At 43.0% G+C, this 23,023-nt stretch overlaps 1 protein-coding gene across 3 annotated transcripts; it reads right to left on the reverse strand.

The window, feature by feature from the left end:
- Positions 1-455: 455 nt before the first annotated feature.
- OPRM1 (opioid receptor mu 1) lies at positions 456-22,941 on the reverse strand (the record flags this gene model as incomplete). 3 transcript variants are annotated; one of them, XM_081997714.1, is made up of 4 exons in its annotated part: positions 22,107-22,941; positions 8,657-9,009; positions 7,127-7,647; positions 456-488 (listed from the first exon to the last, which is right to left on the reverse strand). In XM_081997714.1, the coding sequence occupies exons 1-4, from the start codon at positions 22,898-22,900 to the stop codon at positions 456-458; spliced, it is 1,701 nt and encodes a 566-aa protein (XP_081853840.1). In that variant the 5' UTR covers positions 22,901-22,941. The 3 variants fall into 3 exon arrangements, with proteins under 3 accessions (XP_081853840.1, XP_081853839.1, XP_081853838.1); XM_081997713.1 differs by lacking the exon at positions 456-488 and adding an exon at positions 977-1,015; XM_081997712.1 differs by lacking the exons at positions 456-488; positions 22,107-22,941 and adding an exon at positions 4,053-4,313.
- Positions 22,942-23,023: the final 82 nt, after the last annotated feature.

A 23,023-nucleotide genomic window follows, 5' to 3' on the forward strand; every position in this document is an offset into this window, starting at 1 on the left:
ACTGCTCCAAGCACTTCCCATAGGGACTGTCAATGACTTACAAATTCGACATGTTGCTGACAGGGCAGTTGAAATTTCAGAAACTAATTGAAAGAGAAGTCATCATCAGCCTGTGCTAGCTCTCACAGGCTTATCACTATATTTCTATTCACACTGGAATTTATGTTAATACAATCTATGCTGTTTTGGGGATCATTCAACAGTCAATAACAACACGGAATACTTTTGTTTACTCATCTCTTTTAGAAAAAGTGATAGCTCATTGTTTTGATTTTAAAGTCTGGTTTTTTATGTGAGAAATGGAAGCAGAAGGCAAAGCTTGGAGGTTTGGGGTTTTTTTTCCTAAATGAGCACTGAGAGAAATATTTTCCCTTTGAAATTGTGGAACGTGCAATCCTTGTAAGAGAAGACCTCTTGAACTGCAAATGTGTTGTTCTAGATGATCTTGTGAGATTTCAGCACACAAATAACCTGCACAGAAAACACTTCTACAAATAAATTTTAAGAGTAAATTGAGTACCCAACAGTATTACAACTTCATTTTCCCATTATTCCCCATCATTAAAATCTCACCTTCATTTTCCAAACTATAGTTGTCTAGCCTTTGGATTTTTGTTTCCAACCTGCTTAACACCACTGTAACTTGTCAAGAGAGTGTCAGGTAGCTACAGGTAGAGTAGCTTTATTTAGACTAATATATGTTTTCCTGGTAAACATGACTGTTTTGAACACTGGAGCCTGGCAAGCCCCCACACCTCTTGGCTCTGCTTGCTGTTAAGTCTCATGTTTCTGTTATGTGATGTGCAATGCAGAAGTGCTGCAGAAGCAATTTTTGACAGACTGGAAAAGCAGGCACTTTCCTCTGGAGTATATTTTTGAGGGAAAGTGTATCCTACACGTTCCCATAGCATACTGCCCAAACACACTGTGGCACTGGTGTGCAACTGCTGTGAGAGCTACGCTGCAGGAGACCCTCTCACGGCAGTGGAGTAGTTTCAGCTTCTTGAAGTTCCAACTGAAAGGAAAGAAATTGCAAATACAATGAACAATTGCTTGATTCCTTCCCACCCACAAGTGTGTGTGTGTTTGCATATGCGGTTTGTTTTTTAAAGAGGAATTTGCTTATCGTTTGCAACCGCTGTCCTGCCGTATTAAGTTAAACAGGTAGCCCAGACAGTCAGGCAAGACGATGCCTTTGCATCTTTGCAGAAACAAAGGCGGAGGAAGCCATCACAGAAAAGCTTCACGTCTGACCTTCAAAGACAAAGAAAAGTTAGTAGATCTGAAATATGAATTTTAACGTATTTCATACCAAGTCAGTCGTTCTCTTTCTGGAGGGGAACCCTCTGAATTCAGGAGCACAGAAGGATTTCGCTCCCTCCCTCTATTCTTTGTGTAGCAATTGCAGAGGAGTTAGTGTTTTAGACGGTACAGTCTGTGTTCACATCAGTACACTGGCTAGCTCTTGGATTTGCAGTTAAAGTCTAGTTTAAATTCTGTGTGAGATGGATTTACATCAGCAGACAAACTCAACAATCTCCCAGCCCTGCGTGTCCGCCTTGAGTCCCGTTCGCCCTACAGGCACGGTAACACTACAGAGGTTTCCATCAAGGAAACTGCTTGCTGCACAGCACATCCCGGGGGTCTGCAACCCTTTTTACTGCCCAGCAAATGCTGAAACAGAACCTGTTGAAAACAGGGTGGGAGGCACTGTGAGTAAAGGGTTTACGGTATGGAAGGGGAGTCACCAACGAAGCCTGACTGAGACGGGAGCGGGAGCGTGCTCCTGTGCAAGTAACAGCTCCTGTGTAAGGGTTGTGGGGCAGGGAGGAGGAAAGTGCATTTTCTAACTGTTCAAGCGATGTTCAGCAGGGTGGAGGCTGTTAGGACTTCTGATTTGGAGATAAATTTCTCCAAGGCCACAACATAACTCCATGCTGCTTTCATTCAACATGCTATAGTCAGGGATTTTCTTTATTCTCTATTGGGAATATTTCTCCTCAGCTCCTTTTGGCCAGAAACTGACACCCTAAATGTGAATGCCCCTGTCTTTTGGAGAAGCCTAGATCCAGAAAGGAATTTTGAAGTCCATGTTCACTTATCTTTATGGATTGGATAAAACAGAAGCATTTCTTTTGTATCTTTTTACCAATAAACATTTTCTAATTTATTAAGGAAAAAAATTGAAATGTTTTGTTCCCCATTGATTCTAATTCACAGTTTAAGGAATGCCACAAACACAGGCAGCCTTAGAAGCCATCTAATTAGTTCCGGAACTCATTGTATAGTTTGTTCCCGTTTCCTTTCATGAAACAGTCTGACAAACGCATTCTGTTTTCTCTGCTACCTAAAAAATTCACAAAGGGCCTGTGTCAGTGCAAATCAGTTACAAAAGAAAGCCCGGTTTAAAGGACCTACTGAATTTAGACAAACATTTCATAGATGTCATTATCTTGCCAGAAATGGGCTTTAGAAGAAATCAGTACTTTATAATCATTATTGAAATACAGTATTATTTACCAATGACACATGACCGTTTTCTAAAAATACACTGAAAGGCCATTCTCTATTAATACAGGTAGATGTGAATCTGCCAAGGTTTGGAGTTACAGAATCTGCCCAGCTTTTGTCATGTTTCTGCATAGGACTCACCAGCATTCCCCATATTTGCTTGTATCTGTCATATAGCACTGGGAAAATTAAAATGTAAGAAAGTATTTCATATATTTAATCAAAGTGAAACTAGCTTTCAATTTTTCCTTGTTTCAACTTGAAAATAATTTTCCTTTGCTCCAATATTCTTCTTATTTCTACACATGGCTGTCAATCCAAGCAATAAGGGCAAAGCTTTCAGGGCTGAGGGCAAATACCAGAGCTTCTGGTTACTGAACATATCTGAGGCCTCATATTCAGCATATGAGGAGGATTTGCAGCTTCCATTACGGCATTTAGACACTTCAGTGGTAAAGGAGAAAGCATCAGAAGACAAAGGTACAAAAAGTAGTTACATAGGATGACTAAATAGTCCTGAAAATGTGCCTACACGTAATTTGCTTAGTTGCTTGGATACGTTCAGGTGAGGCTGCTATAAAAACTTAAATGGGTCACAAAGAAACTAACTCACTGAAACAAATTTGATTTCTCAGGTTTTTATAACTATGAATAATAATTTTTTCTGAGTATTTAGGATTTTTTTTTTTTATTAACAGACAGATATTAACAAAAATAAAAGGTATTTGAGAAATACACTTTTCAGGAAAAAAGAATTATCAATGTATTTTAAACTTTAAAAAATATTCAAACTTTCTTTAATCTAGGAGATAAATCAATGCAGAGAGTCTCTGTGCATCTGAAGTAAAAGCTACTTCAAAATATTTGTCAAGGCCTTTGTTACGAATCAGGTTAGTGTCAATGACGTAAAAAACAATTCAGCCATTTGCAAAAGCTGTAAAAGTATTTGGTCCTTTATTACTATTCCCTACCAATACCGGGCCATACAGAGAAAAATTCGAAGTAAGCAGTTCTGCTTTGCAAGCAATTTTTCCAAGGTTCCATCACTCCTGCTCTTGTTTTAACTCTTCATACCAATGCACTTATAAGATCGCATATGCCTCCTTGAAAATTAAAGCGAGCCAAGACTTCACGCTTGCTTTGGATCAAATGTAACCTGTGCGTTTTACTGCAGTCAGTGGAGTGTAACACAGGATACATCCCCCACAGATGTGAAATGTCTCAGTCTTAACACCACCTCTAGTTTTTGCACCCCTGATTAGCCACTGTCCCTCCTCCCTCAGAACTACGTTGCTCCACTGAGCATGCACTATTTTTACAAATGCTCACACCATCAGTGTTATGGATCAGATGCTACTCTGCATGTGAAAGAAGCTGCATTTCTGGAGGAGATTTGAACTTGTTCTGCTCTTCCATTTTTTGTAAATGCTGATAAAACAATAACCAAACTCTTAATAGAGATCTTTTTGGTAATGCTAAAGAGCCACAGAGTTGGCCAAAGGCCAGTATCTTAGAATAATATGAATGTTTGTGATGTTTCCTGTTACTGCTTTTGCACTGATAGAAAACACAGTTGTTCCTTCCACCAGCTTATTTTTAAGTGCTGTAAGGGTACGAGGCCCTAAGTTGCTGAGTGATTGAGTGCTTGTGGTTCTTGCTAACTTTTAGCAGCAGTGAAGAATTCTCACTTGGCAAAAAAGCAACCTCTGGAACATCTGTTTCTTCAAAAATGACTTGAACTGTGCCGAGTACTGTATCGCCTTGCAATTAGAATTCATACCAAATGCTCTCCAAGGCCTTGTCTACACAAGAAAGAACTTGTCAGTATACTTAGATCAATACAGATATCCTAGCTAGACTTTTTTGTATGGAAAGCACTTACCTGTGAAAGGATGCCTGTCAATAGAACTTACAAAAGCTCACTGTTTCAGCAAACAGTGTTTTGTTTGGGTTTTTTTCTTTCTTTTTTTCTTTCTTTTTTTCTTTTCTGAGAGCAAAATCTGCATTCACCCTAGGCATTTAAAATAATAATAATAATAATACAATTAGATGTTACACTTGTAAATACTATCCCTGAGAACCTTTTTAGTGTAGGTTAGTCCTACAACCTTGTCTGTCATTCTGATAGTAACAGACAACAAAAATGTTGTCTCTTACAGAAATGTTTGCTGGAGGAAAAAAAATAAATCGAGTTTAATATTGAAGTTTGCACACGGCTTGCTGTGAATGTATTCTGCAGACTTTGTGGAGAGTGAGAAAGACTGCACCCAGTAGCTGGTGTGCTGTACTCCACGGAGCGCAGCAGCGAGAAGGCTCCGGTCAGCATCCAGCTGAGCAGTCACACAATTTCTTACAGTTCTGCGTACACTTTTTTCCTTCCGTGCATATTGGCTCTTTGCTTCAGTTTCCTTCCTTACTGCCTCACTCTGACCTCACTCCTGATGCTCCACTTTCTCCTCCACACTCTTCCTCTCACCTCCCTTTCCCTTCAGTGTCTTCCCCTTCATTTCTCTTTACATGTCCTTTATCTTTTAACTAATTCCACCACTATTCCCTAATGGAAAAAAAACACCAACCGACCAACCGAGAACCCGGTTATGAGACTAACTTCCTCCTTATTGCCACTAAACAGCTCACTTCACTTGCTTGGTCTAGCCCTGCCTCAGCTGGCTCTCCCCCTCGTCGGTGTAGGTTGAAAGATCTTTGTGGGAAGGATCATCTTCTATTCTGTGTTTGCTCAATACCCAGGGAAATAAACTTTATTTCACTCAGCCTCTGCACAGTAAGTACTACATCAGTCTTTGCTAAGGGTAGAAGTTTAGAAGGCTATGGCTTTCCTACTAACTACATAACTAAATGTAGAAAATATGTGCGTATACACTGCACTGTAAAAATCTGGAATTGTACTGGATATAGATACAATCGTGTTGTCAGACACATGCACAGAATTAATTCCACTGAGCGTTACAAATGCATTAGTATGCTGAATCTGTCTAATAAATTTTCTCTACACCTAGTAAATACTACACCTATATACATACATACATACATACAGGTATGCACCTATGCCAAGTTTGGCAGTTCTGCTCTCCACCGAAGTGTGTGTAAGACTGAGCAGGTGCTAACTCATTTCACAGGCTACAGTTTGGCATGTATGAATCAGATGCTGGTGAACTACACCATCAACTGCAGATGCTTAATAAAGGTCCCCCTTCTCCCTTCCACCTACTCCCTCCTCTTTTCTGGTGCAATGACTATTTTGTCTGGAGATGGTAATGTCCTGATCTGGGCTTTCTGGCAGCAGCTGAATGGCAGGTATGCAATTGCTTTCACAAGGATCATAGAATCATAGAATAGTTTGGGTTGGAAGGGACCTTCAAAGGTCATCTGGTCCAACCCCCCTGCAATGAGCAGGGACATCTTCAACTAGACCAGGTTGCTCAGAGCCCCGTCCACCCTGACCTTGTATGTTTCCAGGGATGGGGCATCTACCACCTCTCCATTGACTTCTGCACCCCAAGGAGACAGCCAGCTTGTGGCTGAAGTGGCAGCAGTGAGAAACTGGTGCAGGAGCAATGTAAGTATATTGCTGAAAGGTGATATGGCAAGGAATGAACTAGGCTTGTGACTTTGGTTCTTCTTTTTAATGAATCACAGAGATGACTCAAGCTTTTCCTAGTACTTGTGATGTGCATGAGTTACTTTAATGAACGTTAATATTTGCCTTCATGTTTTGCTTGGTGCTCAGTGAGGGATGTGGATTGGAAATTCTCAGGACTAATCACAGGAACATGGATGTTGAACATGTTTGTTTGCTTGTGAGCAAAAGTTAAGCAAAAATAGCCTGAATAAAATAAAATCTGATTCTCTTGGTATCTGCTGTGCCATAAAATCCCTACTTCTCAAAAGCTTTTTCTACATGGAAAAGGTGTGTTCTCAGTATACCTTAAATGGCAAAATGGCAGAATAATCTTCCACAGTTGGACTAAATGATCACTGTAGGTCCTTTCCAACTGAAATATTCTATTCTATTCTATTCTATTCTATTCTATTCTATTCTATTCTATTCTATTCTATTCTATTCTATTCTATTCTATTCTATTCTATTCTATTCTATTCTATTCTATTCTATTCTAATTGTATATATATGTGTGTGTATATATATCTCAAAACCCACCTTAGCCAACACAGATAGTTATCTGATACAATAACTGCATGCAGACAAGCCTTTGTTAACTTCTTGTATGTCCAGGCAGGCCTTCTTTGTACATCAACCAAAAGTGTACAAGCACAGTCTCTTCTCTTTTTGATTGACTGCTGCAAGAGGAGAAGAAAGATGTTTTCTGTGCTGCGTATATGCATGGACACCGGACCCAGTCATGGAAGGTACTTTTGAAAGCCCTCTGCTTCTGAGCATCAACTAGAGGACAGAACAACTAGCACCATGCAAGACTGAGGTCTCTGTGTATGCATAACCAGTTTCAAATTTAACCCTGAAGGTGTTTAGACCTTCAAATAATAGCTACAAATCAGTATAAACTGTAACTTCAGAATACATGTCATCTCCAAACGGGAGGCCTGGATCCAGAGATGACATCTCCACTGCTAGTCATACCTGATGGTTAGTCCTGTCCACAGTGTTGGCAGTGGAAGCATGGTCACGAGTGTTTTGTCGGACTCGGGTGGAGTTTTGCTGCTCAATGGTTGAGGAAGTGGGGATGCAGAACTCTCTGAAACACCTTTTGAAATTCTCATCTAGAAATGCATAAAGGACTGGATTAAGGCAGCTATTTGTATACCCTAGAGCAATACAGAAGTGCCAGGAGACAGTCTGGAAAGTAGTTTCTGGGATGTTGACCAGGGCTTTAATGATGACATAAATGTGGATGGGAGTCCAGCAGACAATAAACACCGCCACCACTACAAGAACCATCCTCGTGATTCTCCGCAGGTTCCTGTCCTTCTCTTTGGAGCCAGATAACATGCGAACGCTCTTTAGACGTAAAATCATCAGCCCATAGCACACTGTAATGATCAGGACTGGCATGACGAAGGCAAAGATGAACACACAGATTTTCAGAAGGTTCTCCCAGTACCATGCAGGGTGGGAGAATGTAAGTGTGCAGTCAATAGAGCCTAGAGGAAAAAAGAAAACAGTAGAGAAGAACAAGTGGGTTAGTTTTTCATTTGCTTTTCTTTAAACCGTTTTTTTTAAGTATCATAGGTATGATATCATAATATCATAGACATGATATATGATATTATGATATATGGTAGACATATGATATCATAAATATCATAGACATGAAGATTTACTATGTAAACAGATAAACTGAGGCAATCTGTGACCTGTCATCAGCACAAACCTTGATAGGACACAGTGCTGCAAAACACGCAATGAAGCATCAATTAGAAAAACAAAACCGAAGTAACATGTTCTCTTTTTGTGTTTTATTGCTTGGAATTGCATGTGTATTGGACAAGAAAAGAGTTGAATTGTCGTAAATGCTTAAACTTTGACTAATTTTCACTTTCAGTATAAAACATGGTGAAAAGAAAGATGGTTTAACCATCCTATCTGCTGAGAGTTTGGGCATTTCAGCGCAATGGGGAAGAGGATAACATGACACTTGGTAACTGTGCACAATGGAGAATTTGGATTTATGTTGAGATGTTGTCACTTCATGGAAAGTCTTTGAGTACCAGTGATTCAGACCATGCTCTCCATTCTGTATCATGTTCTGCCAGACTAGGTGCAAAATATCTACGAGTGCCTACTTCAGTAGGAATATCCTAGATAAAGCACAGGCTTCTGTGCCATAGCACAATGCATAACCACCCCATAGCAGAAGGCAGGCAGGTAGAGATGTTTTTCCAAACACTACAGTAACTGTGTGGGGCAGCGAGGCTCACACTGATCCACAGAAGGACCTGGAGGTGCCTTGTAAAAGTGCTCATGTGCAGTGCCGTGTCCACTCAGCTAGAGCCAGATGAAAAATTGCTGAAGGGGTCCATTGACACTGAGATCTGCTTTATACAGGTTGGAGGCCCGAAGTTAATTCAACAACTCTACAATAAATTGAAACCATGCAGAAAGGAGTTTAAACATTGAAATACTCAATTTAGGAATGAAAGACAGACTTACCATGCCTGTATTTAGTAGTTGCCATGAACATAACTGGCAGGCCAATGGCAGAAGAAAGAATCCAGTTGCAGACATTGACAATTTTGGCATTTCTGGGAGTACGAAAATCAAGGGCCTTAACGGGGTGGCAAACAGCTACGTAGCGATCCACACTCATGGTGCAGAGTGTAAAGATACTGGTGAACATATTGTAGTAGTCTATGGATATAACGATCTTGCAAAGGATTGTACCAAATGGCCATGTTCCCATCAAGTAATTCACACTCTGGAATGGCAGAGTACTTGTTGCTAGGGCATCTGCCAATGCAAGATTGAAAATATAGATATTGGTGGCAGTCTTCATTTTCGTGTACCTAGGAAAAAATCAGCAAAGCACATGAATGACCACAACTGGCAACGTTAAAAAAAACTGACTCCAGTGCACCACCTATAAGAAAGTTCTGTGAAATAATGTGCTAGACACTGTTAAAGAACATCTTTTCTGCTTTTAACCAAATGACGTTGCTATGGTTTACCTACAATAATATTTGCAGTTCAGTGAGACATTATATAAATGGTGTAAGAAAGAAAAGATCAATTTAACTTGTACAGAGAGTAAGGGTACACATAGAAGAAACAATGTTATGGATGCCAAAGAACTGAGAAATAAGTTGAAAAAAATGTATTTGTACATATTAGACACTGTACTGAATGGATGGATTTTCTGTATCTGCTGATGTCACATCAGTATCAGAACTGTGGTCTGTAGAAATGGGGAACTCCTTTGTAGCTTGTGGAGTAGTAATGATGTAATTCCTTAGGTACCTAATAAATACCTAAAAGATTAGTGTAATTATCAAATCTATTGTGTCTAAAATTCAGGCTTTTAAGACTTTCTCATTTCTCATTTGTTTATAAATAGAGCATTCTTAAATAATTTGTAATGACGTTTACTGCATTGCTAATGTAGTAGTCATACTAATCTCAATGTCCTATACAAGTTGGACAGATGGTTCACCCAACTAAATGAAAAGACAGATGCTATTAACCATACGCATTGAACATATCAATGGAACCACCACCCTGGGTGGATGCTGCAGCCCTGTTGCTTGAGGTAGGAATGCACGCTCTGCTCCACAGTGCCTGCTTTGGCAGGAGGGTCTTCAAACTCCTTTGCATGCCCTTTTTGCTAAGTCTGTGCCACTAACTACCCTAAAATACTTTCTGAATTTTGAGTGCGTCACACTTCAATCGCAACCGAGCAGTGGGAGCTTTTTATGTTTTAATTTGTGTTTGCATGGCTAAAGGTAGAGTCCAAATTCCTCCTTAGTTTCATCAACTTTCGTGAAGAGCCCTTTACAGTTTCAAGTCCTTGTGTCACCTGAGTAGCACTTGAGGTCTGTTTATGAGGATGCTATACTTTTGCAGTGGTACAATGACTGTTTCACTGCAAGTAATGTTCCTGGCTATGCTGCCCTGCTGTCCTGCTTGCTGCCGAGACACTGTGGCTGCCTGGCTTTTGGGGAGTTCAGATGGCTTGCTCTTTTGATAAAACTCCCTTCTGTTCCTGCAAAGGAGCAAGTACATTGTTTGATCAAACATTTTAAAATTTATGGAGTCATTTGCAAGAGGAATAGTCCATTTAAAAAGATTTTTCAGGCAACCTGCCGGGGAAGAAAAAGTGTAAAATACAGTATTTCACGTTTTTTCATCTCTCGCTTTGATCTCTTCAGAATATGAGTCAGCTGCAAAAAAACAGTGACAGGGCTGTGTAGGGAATACACATTTGAAACTTTTTTGGTAGGGTGTGGAGAAATGCAGAACTCTTGCTGAATGCATCTAAATCGCTTTTATGATGAACCTCTGAAGAAGTCTGCACTGGTTTTGTGTGCTCCTTTTCTAGCACTCTGCATGAGGAGCCACTAACAACCTTAATTTCAATTTAGGGTGTTTTTTTAAAAAAAGACTTTCAAGTAGATTGAAGCTTTTGCTTGAATGCTCTCTTGAGAAGGTATGATCTGAGTACGATACTTCCAAGTTTTAAAGAAAACCTATATTCTGAAAGTAGCCTAAAAACCTTTTCTTACAGGAGCATTGCAGTTAGTTATCCAACAGACTGTAAGACTAGTTTAAGAAGAGGTAGATGCTGCAAGCATCCATGTCTCTCTCTGCTGGGGTTTAGAAAAAATGTACAGGATTGCAGTGTGGGAGAGGTACACAATAAGCTGCATCTCTAAAAACAGTTTGGAGGGAAGAGAAAATATTTTCTGGGCAATTTGCTGGAGAATCTTGCAGAGGAGAATGAAAATAGCAATATTTTCATATTGAATTTACTATTACCCAGCATGAAATTGTTGTACTAAGCTCTCTTCTTGCCATGTCCCCTGTTTATCAAAAATGAATGTCTTTTCCATAGGTCTGACAAGAGATCCAAGGCTAGCTAATGATGTGCCCAGGGAGCTGACCTGGAGGTTTGATTGCGTTGTGAGCAGACATACCCAGCTTGCTCCAGTCTGATCGGCTCGGGCAGCAACAGCAGCAGAGGGGCAGTGGCTCTGAATTCTGCATGGAGGGGGAAAGGTGACGAGGATCCTGCGCCCTCACCTAGGCCGTGGATCCCTACTCAGCCCTGAGGTGATTGCCCTGTCTTCATGGCTGGACAAGAAAGCACACTTAGATATGCCGTTCAGTGCTGCTGCCATCATGCCTGATTCTGACGCAGTTCTGTCTGGAGAGTACATCACCAAATGATAATGATAATGGCGTTTTTATCACCAGTAATTAAAGCCATTCTGATGCTTTAAAGGGAATGCTTGATAAAGGAAAAAAACCCCAAACATTAACCAATAGGTAAGTGACTTTTGGGTTAGCATGCTAGAGGATGGGCAGAGAAAAGCTCTGAAAAAATGGAATAAAGTTTCTTCACTAGGACTGGTATGGGTCTTATCCCACCTAAAGGTTACCCATTTTTCAGTTCTGCTATTTTGTTTTCATTGTCAGTTTAAGCTTAGAAGTTCTTGGACATACTTCATTTAATGGGCTCTATAGGCCATTGATGAAGGATTTCGCTTGATGTACTCTGTAATCTTTACATCTCTAATCACACTGTTCTTACAAAGAAAGGAAGCAGCGCTTTTGTAGTGATAGGAAGTATTTACCTCTACAATTGCCTAATCAACAAAAGCCTATTGAAATTCACAATATTCTTTTCAGTGAATTCTACGGGACTTTGGTGTTTCTCTGTACTGAATATTTCAAGATTTTATAAAGGGTTTATTTCTAAAAGGTACATTTTGTTAAACATGTATTTTTCCAAATAAGTAGATTATCAGTGTCCCCAGGATTTTTTTTTGTGGTACGAACAAATAAATACTGAAGTAATTGATTAAAAGTAATTTTAACAGCATGAAAAATAACAGTCCCTCAAAATGGAGATCTTCAAAGCCTTGATATCAGCTGTTATTATATCTTTTGCCAAGGTATCAGTCTACCTATTTGAACAAGCAGCACAAACATTTCCATCATCCAGCCATAGATGTGTATGTGATGAGATTTCGATATTTCAGAAGGACTGGATTTTATATGTTAATAAAGTCACCGTATATCTGTATGACTTATAATACCAAAAGTATTGTGTTTATAAATGCAATCTTTTAACTGATACTGTTTTCACACTTTCATTCAAGGACAACTAGAAAATCTAAAAACTACCAGATGTGTAAAGAAAAAGTCTTAAATGCAAACCCATGAAAATCTGAATGTTGGTATTTATATTATATTGAAATTTCAGCATCTGAAATACTAAGTATATTACATTTTGCATGACAACAAGCAAGGTTGCAAATGAAGACAGAAGTTGGCTTTGGGCAACATTACTTTTATTTTCACAACTCTGCAATGAAAGACTAATAGAGCAACATGCTGATTCAATTATTTGGTGAATATTTAGCTCAATACTGCTCTTGATATATATTCAAATTAATTATGCTCATTATAATATTGACACCCACTAGTATGCCCTTTCTATTTCCTCAGTGCAGGTTTTGTATCATAAAATAATCTATGTTTATGAAGCGGGTTTTTTTCTTAGTAGTAGGAGATGATAGATTTACAACAGTAAGAATACACTTTATGTCTGTCTAATTCTGTAGGGCAAACTCAGCCTTGCCTTTATCTTCAATCCAGCAAAGCCTTAAACTACGCTCCGAAGTCTGAAGATCTGAGCTGTAGAGGTCCGCTCAACTGGGATTCGCTTAGAATAAGAAAAAGCAATGCAGAAAATCAAAAGAATCCTGCTCAGATGGGCAGTAAGTTCCTAGCACTCAAGAATAAATAGAAAGCCTTGAAATGACCTCTCCAACTGGTAGCCTATGGACCACCTGTAGTTTGCAAACCAAATAAAAGTTTCACCAAACTAGCCTAGAGATACCCCCGGCTCCATTGCGCAAAGCGTAACAGCATCTTGAGCAGGAGCCACAAGCACCTTCCCTTTCATCTCACAGCCATGCGACGAGAGAGATGTGAGCACGCTTGTGCCTCTCTCTTTTCTGGAACACATGCCACAGCTCTGTTTCTGGCCTGCCTACTTCAATTCTTTAGTCTCCACCTTATCACCTCCAAAATCTTTTGAAGAGTCTTTTCTTTTTGTCAGTGGCTCAAAAGTACAGACCAAAAAACATGAAAGCCATCTATTTTCTTAAAAAACAATTAAATTTTTAGTTTGCATCGCACTTTATCTAAGCCTAATAGACACAGTTGGTACATTGCTACCTGAGACTTGTCCCTACTGCTTCTTGAGCAAGCTGTTCACATCCGTGAGGATTGTTGAAATATACCCTCCTCCAGACCCTTCTGCACCAGATCAATTTTATAGCATTGTTGCACCACTAGACTAGTGCAAAGAAGCCAGAGAGTGGGTCCACTTTTAGCCCAATGAATATAGTAATACATATAATCACAAATTAATTTGAAAACAGCTCCTCTCCAAATAGGAACAGTGAGGAGAAAAGCAGAAACAGTCTTTTGCACTTAGGAAATGGGCTGGCCGATGATACATTGGTAATGACTACTTTCAGCAATAGAGAGGGATGCAAGCTTTTGTCCATAGAATGCTATTTTGGAGGCAAAGCCTTCTTCAACTCATCTGTGTTTAAGTTCAATGCAAAACATATGAAAAACTGGCTTAATTACAGAAGATTCATTGCAGAAAGCAGTTGCACATGAAAATGGTTTGGCTGCTGAAAGAAACAACAGCCAGTAGTTAGGTCTTCCATACAGACATAAATCTTGTTGATGCTGGAGGAGATAAGGTTAGTGTTTCAAATTCATGTTCTTCTTGCATAAATGACTTGTTAAACAAATGAAGAATCATTATGTGCATACATTAGATTCTTTTAGGTCATCTTGGGTGGGAAGATTAAAACATGGGAAGTGTGCCTAGTTGAACCAATTTAAATGAACATTTATTTCCATGGCTGTTCTGGTGCATCTTGTATATGCAACTCAAAATCAGTAGGAAAGAGGTATTTTTTGGTGTGTTTTCCTGAGATATCAGGTGCTTTCAATTTTCTTTGAGCCCTTAAAGCTTTGACGAAGGTCATGCCATATTCAGGATGGTCTGGAAAAACCCTCAAAAATTTCTTCTGTCTGCCAATCCAATTAGTATGTTTGACACTGATATGATGTCTCTCAGCTAGGCCATATCCTGGAAAGTACCTTTGAACTAAAGGGTCTCAAATGATAGACTTAACTGATGGTCATCCCATCTTATCATCCTTTTTCTTTCTTTGCTATAGGTCTCTATAGAGTGAAAGACCCATGCTGTATCTCAGCCACACTTGTGACGTGTGCTGTGGGAGATTGTTACCTATTAAAGTTTTGAAGTCATATATATTCTGGATGACCCTAACCTACCTGTTGGGAAGCATATGATTTAATCACCTTGAAGGTTTAGTCTTTGATTTTTCTATTCATGGGTACTTCAGAATGCTTATACCTTAAGCCATTAAATTCAAGCTCTGGGTACAAGCATCATAAATTTCTGTACAACGTTTACATATTATTAGAATACAGTAGACTAGAATAGACCAGAATATTTCAGTTGGAAGGTACCTACAACCAACATCTAGTCCAACTGCCTGGGCAATTCAGGGCTGACCAAAAGTTAAAGCATGTTGTTAAGGGCATTGTCCAAATGCCTCTCAGTCAGGCCATCTAGATTGGAGGTGCCATACCATGGTTAACGATCTACTCATCCTTTTGATTTATATTCTTCTGAAAAGATCATATACAAGGGTGTAATTTAAAAATAATAAGCCCTCGGGGAAAACAAAGAACAAATAAAAAAAACCACTCCAGCAGGTACAACATTATAGCAGAAAATGATCGCACTTAGTTACAATGAAATTGTGCAATTTGCAGGCACATTCACTTACATCGTGCACTGATCCTGAGTTTGGGGGTAAAAGCTGAACTGGGGAAGTGAACAAGATTCTACTGCCTTTGAGAAAGACAGAGGCTTCCTCCTGTTAAAGCCTTGCAGCCCAGCTCCCAGCAAGCGCTAGCCTCTGTGACCGGTGATGGTGGTTTAATCAGAGAGGTGAAAAAACATACAAATATCAAGCATCACTTCAGGTATCAAGGCATGGCGTACTAAAGGGGTGTACTAGATCTAAAAGAGCAAGGCCTGCTTATTTGTCATACTCGCTTGGGAACGCAGCAGGGCCTCCACATCCGTTGGGCTGGAGCAGCCTTCCCTCCCCTCCTCACACCAGCAAGGGGATGTCTATTTTCTGAAGGCGTCTGAATGCATGTGCTGAATGTGGATCTGAACATAGGGCAGACAACTGCTGGACTGTAGCTGCTTCAGCTGCTACCTCTTTTCTCTCTCACCCTTAGTTTTCACACTGCCAAGTTCCTTTTTCACTTTAGTCTCCTCCATAGCACAAATGAAATTAATCCAGAATTTCACCAAAGTTTCCTTCCTTCAGGTTATCTTGCTAGCATCTTTGACTTTCCAGCTTGTCCTTTTCTTGCATCAGAGGCAGCATCAAGGCAAGTACAGATCCACCAGTATTGACTTACAGGACCCAGGCAGGAGAAGTAGGCAGAGCACGCCACTTCTCATGGAGAAGCACCGGCTCAGGGCCATTTCTCCTGCACTCAGAACCAAAGAAGAAGAGCTAAATGAAAGCCTTTTAGGCAGAGTCAACTTTCTTCAGACTCTGGTGCCAGTCTTTTCGGGAATGATGTGGCACCATGAGAGCTGGGATGGCATCTGACTCATCCTGTTTTCAATTAATTACAATCCTGTGTTGGGCTCTGGGCTAAAATTCACTTGTTGCTTTCCTTATGGCTCTTCCTGCATTTTTGCTATTGAAAGGCATCATACAGAGGTCCTCTTTCTGCTATTTAGTTTGAATTAGTGGTTAGTCCCTTCCCAGTGAAAACAAAACAAGCTTCTTTCTTTGGGAAAAATAGCTATTTGGGGGAGGAAGGCTGGTTCTGTCCCTTGATGTCTGACTGAGGATTAACGAGCAAGGACATTATTTCAGAACACACAAACTCCACAGTAGTCATAACAGGTAATTGCTTTATTATTTCCCTCATTATTTTCATGCTTTTTAAAATCACATGTATATGCAAAATAACCTGGCAGAAATCCATACAAAACAGAGCTGATGTGATGCATTCTTTCTATTTCCAAACAGGAAAGGGGAACCAGCCAAGAACAAGTCTTTATAGATATATCAATTTGCCACACAAACATTTAAGATGTTGCAATGTCTTGTAACTCCTATTACTCTAATTTCTTTTTCTTTTCCAGACACCATAAAAAGCTACTTAATAATGAAAAACAAATGACAATAATATGTATGCTCCAATGCCCAAACAGTCAACTGCTGGTACTCTTCCTTCCCTTCTGGTCTAGTTAAATAGGGGAAAAATTATCTGCCAATTACTCTAGGACTTAATCTGGCCTGTCCGTTAAACCACCTTTAGCTGAGTCTCTGTTTGCCTGATGCTAAGGCATATACGGGTCTCTAGTAAAGGTTGCTGCTTTTGCAGCTATTGTGTAACTAACTCATGTCTCAGAAATAAATCAATGGTGCTAAAAAGGCTAACTCCAATATATTGCCATTATTCCACCAGTTGGGTGCTTGTTGCTGAAGTTTTTGTTTTGCCAGGAAGACATGGCAAGGAAAACTTGGTGTCTTCAACTTAACTTTCTCCCCCATGCCTTCAGGGAAGCGTGATTGCGAGTAAAACCACTGACTACATCTATGATAACTCATTAGCTTGCTAATAATTACATAATATAAACTATGTTATAGTTTACAATATCTTATAATTTTACTGAAGCCATGAGAAATTGGTAAGGAAAGGTAAAAAAAAAAATCAGGACGTGTTTAACATTATTCATTTAACATTTAACGTTACCAAAATGATACCTCAGGAAAAATACAGTGGGATCAGAACACCTTTTTCAAGAGAAATTGAGTGAGAGGGGATGATTCCTGCCCAGAAGCCTGGGGATAGCCGCTAGCAGAGGAAGGGGGGTCTGCCCTTCTGGGGCAGGCGTGCTGTCCCGCGGGCAAGAGCTCACTGGGGCTGGGCTTAGGGTGGCACAGGGTGGCACAGGGTCTGGAGACGACCGCGTGTGGGGCTGTAGAGCCGCTGCTGCTCTCACTCATCCCGCAGTCACCTCTGCTCCCTCAGGGAGGTGGGGGTTATCCCCAGGTTGAAGGCTAATATATTTTGGGCCAAATTTTGACCATAACCGTACCAATATAATTAAAAAAAAAGAGAATACAAAGGTATACATGCTGTTTTTTCTGTCTGCTTCCCTCGATCTTGGGGGGGAGGGGAGCCACTTGCTAGTCAAACATTCACCCACTAGCAGAGGTTGGCAAACTTCTATGACAAAAAGTGTGCAAATAGGGACACCTGCCTGCCTGTAATTCAGGATGCAGTCACCCCCCCCACTATGCTGCTCATTTAATTCAGCTTCTGTGCTGCTGTTCCTGCCCAACCCGATCCCCTCAGTTCTGTCCCCAGACCTTCTCTGACTTGTGCTGGTGAGCAGTGTCAATTCATAATTGACATGACTGGTTAAAGCTGCTGTGGCTTTGGTTAACAGCTCTTAGCAAAGGGGTGGAACCTTTTCTTTGCAGACAGTGCACACACTCACACGTGTAATGCCATCCGAATGCAGAGAAGTTCATGCAGGTGTGGCCAGGGCAGCAAAGAATGAATTTTATGCATTTCTTGGTTTCTAAGTTCCCTGATCTATGCTGCTACAAGAGATGCTGTAGTCCTTCTTTCACACTGCATCTGTAACTCCATGTCACTTTGCAAAAAAAGAATCCCTGTTTTTTAGAAAAACTTGCTTCACTTAGCCACTTTCAAGCTTGGGTTCATTTTCAGTTAATTTCTCTAAACAGACTCTCTCTACTTCGGATGTTATGACCTTTTTCCAAACCCCTCAGTTTTCCCTTTCTGTGTACATGTCTAAGAATATTTATTCCTCTGGTGACATCAATTCTTTCTACAATTGAAATTTCACTTCAAATTCCCTTCTCCTTAGTAAAATAGTGTTTCTAAAGTGTGAATAATCCAGGCTGAGGTATCAAGAGCTTTCAGTACTGCATAGTCTTTCCAGATTAGATGATGTTTCAGTCACAGCTCTTTTTTTTTTCTAAAATATTACTAAGAGTCTGTTTTAAGAAATGTAGGAAGAAATCTCTCTGTTTCGGAGAACTTCTTTCCCTGTTTTGTTTTTTTGTTTTTTTTTTTAAAATCAAAGTAATAATTTACTCTAATGAAACAAGACATTTCCTTTGTGAAGGGTCACAGAGAACTTGAGGTCTCTTTGTTTCACCTTATGTGACAAAATTAATAGCAAAGCAATTAAGGAATCACTCTTGACTTGAGTGACTTTAGCAGTTGTTGGTGGAATTACAGTCGTCTCAGGGCACTTGGCATCGTGGAGGACTGGGGCCTCTGAGAGTTGTTATTCCTCTCTTCCAGACCAGCAATGCTGAAGATTTCATCTATGACCTATTACAGCTTTCTAGCATATTGCCTTAATCACAGGGCACATTCTTCCTCCCACTCCAATGTGTGACTAATATCCCACCGATTTGAGAAAGCTGGAAAAGCCTATAGATTACAGTGTAAATTAATTCAATACCACATGGTACTAATTGTACACTGTCTTGTTGTACTCTGCAGTGGCTAGAAGTAGCATTTGCTGTTGACATAGCTGTAATAACACTGTGTTCATATTAGTAATTTACACTTAAACGAAGCACATGAGGAAAACAGATAATAAAAATTATCTACAGATTTTTCAGGTTAAAAGAAATTCATGGCTGGCAGTAAATCCTGATTGTTGTTGCTGTCACTCAGAAGACTTTTTTTTTTAATTTGACAAAGGAAACAGCTCAGTATTACTAACATAGGATTCAGCCTCAAACATTACAGATATAGCACATAAATATTAATTCAAAGATGAAAGTATTCAGCCGAACAGGAGCCATTCAGGAGAATGAGGAGATTGGAGGAGGATGCATTCATCATCAAGTGACAGGTATATAAATTGGACATCATGGACCTGCTTTGCATGAAGAGCCTGATTTCTGTATCGATAATGACAATACATTTCTATCTCCTATTGTTGGACACGTTCACTTTCTGACCCCTGTTTGCCCCAGCTGGGATAACAGCGTGGCATTGTGGACTGACAGCGTCAGTTCCACATCAGGCAAGCACTTGGATCCAAACCCATGGATCTGCTTCATGTGATAAAGTTGTAAGGGTAATAATGTTTATGAGAGTAATATAATAGTTATTAAAAAATACTTCTAAAGAAGCCAAATATGGGCTATTAGCATGCAACACACTGAATATGAAGTCACTGTTGCTTTCACCAGGGCTGGACTCTGAAAGGTGAGTAGGGACAGAGTTTCAAATATCTGAGCACCTACCTCCCACCTCCTAGTATTTTCAAGGCAAACTATGCACCGATATCATGTTAAAATCTTATTTCTAGTAGTCTCACTTCTTCTCAAAATTAATACGCACTTTGGTGTTTTGTTCTTCCTGAGCAGGCGTGGTGTGAAAGGTAGATAAAGAAGGGAAGCTTTGTATGATGCCAAATTCAATCCAGTGAAAGGTTTGCCTCCTATCTGTAGCTGCATCCAAGGATACACAAACGTGAGCATATATGCTCACCATTTCATATATGCATATTATATGATTGGGAGTACTGTCATGTTAGTATAGCTTGCAACAGAAAATCAAGAAAAAAGTTCCCTATTGCTGTCCCGATATACCAAACCTACAGAGAAGTACAGAAAGGAAATGCATGTTTATGTTGCTTAAACGACAGATCCTATTCAAGCATTAATATGTAAACTCTTTTTCATGCCAAATTGGTAAACACCTGCATGATATTAATTGGGAAGGAACTCTGTCATCCTGAAAGCTGTTCTTGCACAGAAGACCTGCGTTCGGTCCTGCCTTTGCCATCTGCTGGATGGTTTTGGAGAAGCCATTTAATTTGTGTTTTCCTCTGTAAAATGAAATGTATTTTTGCTTTCTTTTACTGCTTCTGGCTTTTGTTTTGAAGCTGTAATCTCAGAGAAAGATGCTGTCTTTAGATAGAAAGCTAAATGCAAGTGCCTCATTCAATTCGGCTTTGCAGTGCAAGTGTAATTCAATTAATTAAGGTAAGAAATATGAACCTAGTATGGGTTATGCCCGGTATAAATGTATGATTCCAGGGACAACCTGTGGCATATTTCGCTGCTGGCAGCAATCCTGACTCTCTTACATTGTGCATCTGCTGCTTGTCCCAGAGTCGTGCATTCAACACTTGCTCAGCCGGTTGCCGTCATGCTCCTGTTCAGAAGCCTTTCTGCAGCTGTACCTTCACGGCTTGAGTGTGTATAGCTTGAGTCTTGGACTGACCAAAGCTGCTGGGCAGAAGAGGATCTCCCCAGCTCTGCGCATTTAAAACGTAGCCTCTAAAGCATAGTTAAGACCACTTGGTTTCTGAACTACTGCAGTTTGAACCATGGATGCATATAACTTGTGCTCCCACTAGGTCTATGAGCTGCACTGGCTTTGCAGTGACAGCCCCCGTAACACGCCGCAGGAATCATCCTCCGCCGTGCCGCAGCACCCTACACCTTGACCGCTATCCTCACCCCCGGCTTTTTACAGCTATAGCTCATCCTGCAGGCACCCCGGTGCCGCTGGCCTGCAAGCCGTGCCGGGCGCCCACCTCTGCGCCTGCCTGCCAGCTCCCTGCGGCCGCGGCACCCACGTCCGACGGCTGCTAGCCCCACTCCCTGGGAAACAGAGTGTTCGAAGGGAAAAGGGACACTTTCTAGACCTGGGAAAGTGGAAGTCCTGGGGCTGCCCCGGCAGAGAGGGAGCGCGCCCCTGGGGACCCCCTGCAGCAGCGCCCGCTGGGCTCTGCAGGGCTCGGCGGCTGCTGGGTTTGGAAAACACGAGTAGCCAGGAAGGACGAGGTGCTCGGTCAGCACCGGCCCGACCCGTCGCGTCCCGCCCCTCCGCTCCCGGGAGGTGGCAGTGTTCCCCCACGGAAGCCGCCCGCCCCGCTCCCAGGCGGGCAAAGGAGCCTGTTCAGTCTCGGTCTCACTCGTTTGCCGCCGATTTACGGGCATGGGATTTCTCGCGTGTGAAAGACACAGCTGTGAGCGACCTGTAACACACGGCGGTAGCCGCCGCCCCGCCGCCCGGGTGGGCTTGCGGGAGGGAAGGCTGCGAACTGCTGCAGCACAGCCGGGAAACCGGGACTAGGGATAGCGGCCGCGGTCCTGGCGTATTTATACAGGTGTATATACATGTATGTATCTATACATATATAAACATACATGAATATAAACACGTATATGAAGACTTGAGGCAGAAGATCTATAAATGCGGGCAGAGAGAAGCGGTTAGCCGCGATGCCATTTACGTTTTGCTTGTGCGTTTGGGAGAGGTGGGGGGATGTGTGCCGGGTGTCCGTGTCCTGTAGCCGCACACGCTCACGGGCAGTGGCTAAAGTCCCTTTAAATCCTCCCTCCTCAGCAGACCCGTGCGGGATTCAGGCCCCTTTGGCAAGAGCAGCCCGCTGAGGTGCTGCAGCACGGAGAGTCCGTTGGGCATCCCCGGATCTGCAGCTGTTCCTGACGGACCTCCCCGCCGGTCCTCACGGCCCCGCCGCAAGTTTCTCTTACCCGATCACCGGCTCCGGCGCTTTTTCAAAAGCCTCCTACCCCTTCCCCGCGGGGACGGCAGCCCTTCCGCATCCCCCCAGGGCGGCCCTTTGCGCGCTGCCTGCCGAAGAGAGACCGCAGCATCTCCCCTCGGGAAGCCAGCCCGCAGCTCGGCTCCCGCAGCGGGACGTCCGCCCCGACGGCGGCGGCCGGGGGCTGCGGGGCCGGGCGGCACTCACCTGACGATGACATACATGACCAAGAAGTTGCCGAAGAGCCCCACGACGCAGACCACGGAGTAGAGGGCCATGATGGCGATGGCCGTGACCACGGAGGGGCCGCCGCCCCCGGGCGCGCAGGGCCCGCCGCCGCCGCCCGCGCTGCCGTTGGCTCCGCCGCAGGGCTCGGAGCGGTTCCAGCCCGCCGCCGCCGCCGAGGCGTTGACCCAGGGGCCCGGCGGCGCGGCCGCACAGGGCGGCGCGGCGGGGCGGCAGGCGGAGGCGTTGGCGGCGAAGGGGACCTCCAGGGCGCCGGCGAGGAGCGGCGCGGAACCGTTGCCCAGCAGGTAGGCGACGGCCATGGCGCGCAGGGGCGTCAGCGCGGCCACCGGCTCCCCGCGCCCGAGGGATGCCCGCCGCTGCTGGCGCGGCGCGCTGCTGGCGCGGTGCGCGGTGCCGGGGAGGCGGAGACGTCCGCCCGCCCCGACGGCGCTCCCCGCCGCTGGGCGCGGGCACACGTGTGCGGCGGGCGGGGCGGGCGGGACAGGGGAGGGAGGAGGGACCTGCGGCGGCGGGAGCGGCAGCGGGAGACGGCGAGGCGGGGCGTCCCCCCTTCGTTCCCTCCCGCGCCGCCGCCTCCCGCGGTGAGCTGGGACCCCCGCCGGGCCCACCCGGTGCCGAGCGGGGCCTGCCCGCCCCGTCGCGCCGCGGGAAGGCCGGGGGAGCGGGGCGCGCGCCGGCAGGTCTCCCTTTCCCTGCTGGCGGCACTTGACCGCAAAGCGCTCACACGTTCCCTTCCCGAGCGCCGCAGGCATGGGTGAGAGAAAGTACCGGGAGAGACTGACGTCCCGGGCTAAGGACCGGGGCCGGGGGAATATCGGTGCGCGACTGATGCACGTAATGAGTCAGGGGTCTTGACAAAACGGTGCCCTCTAGGC

The sequence above is a fragment of the Phaethon aethereus genome (genome assembly GCF_964289735.1).
Source record: "Phaethon aethereus genome assembly, chromosome: 3".
Lineage (NCBI taxonomy): Eukaryota > Metazoa > Chordata > Aves > Phaethontiformes > Phaethontidae > Phaethon > Phaethon aethereus.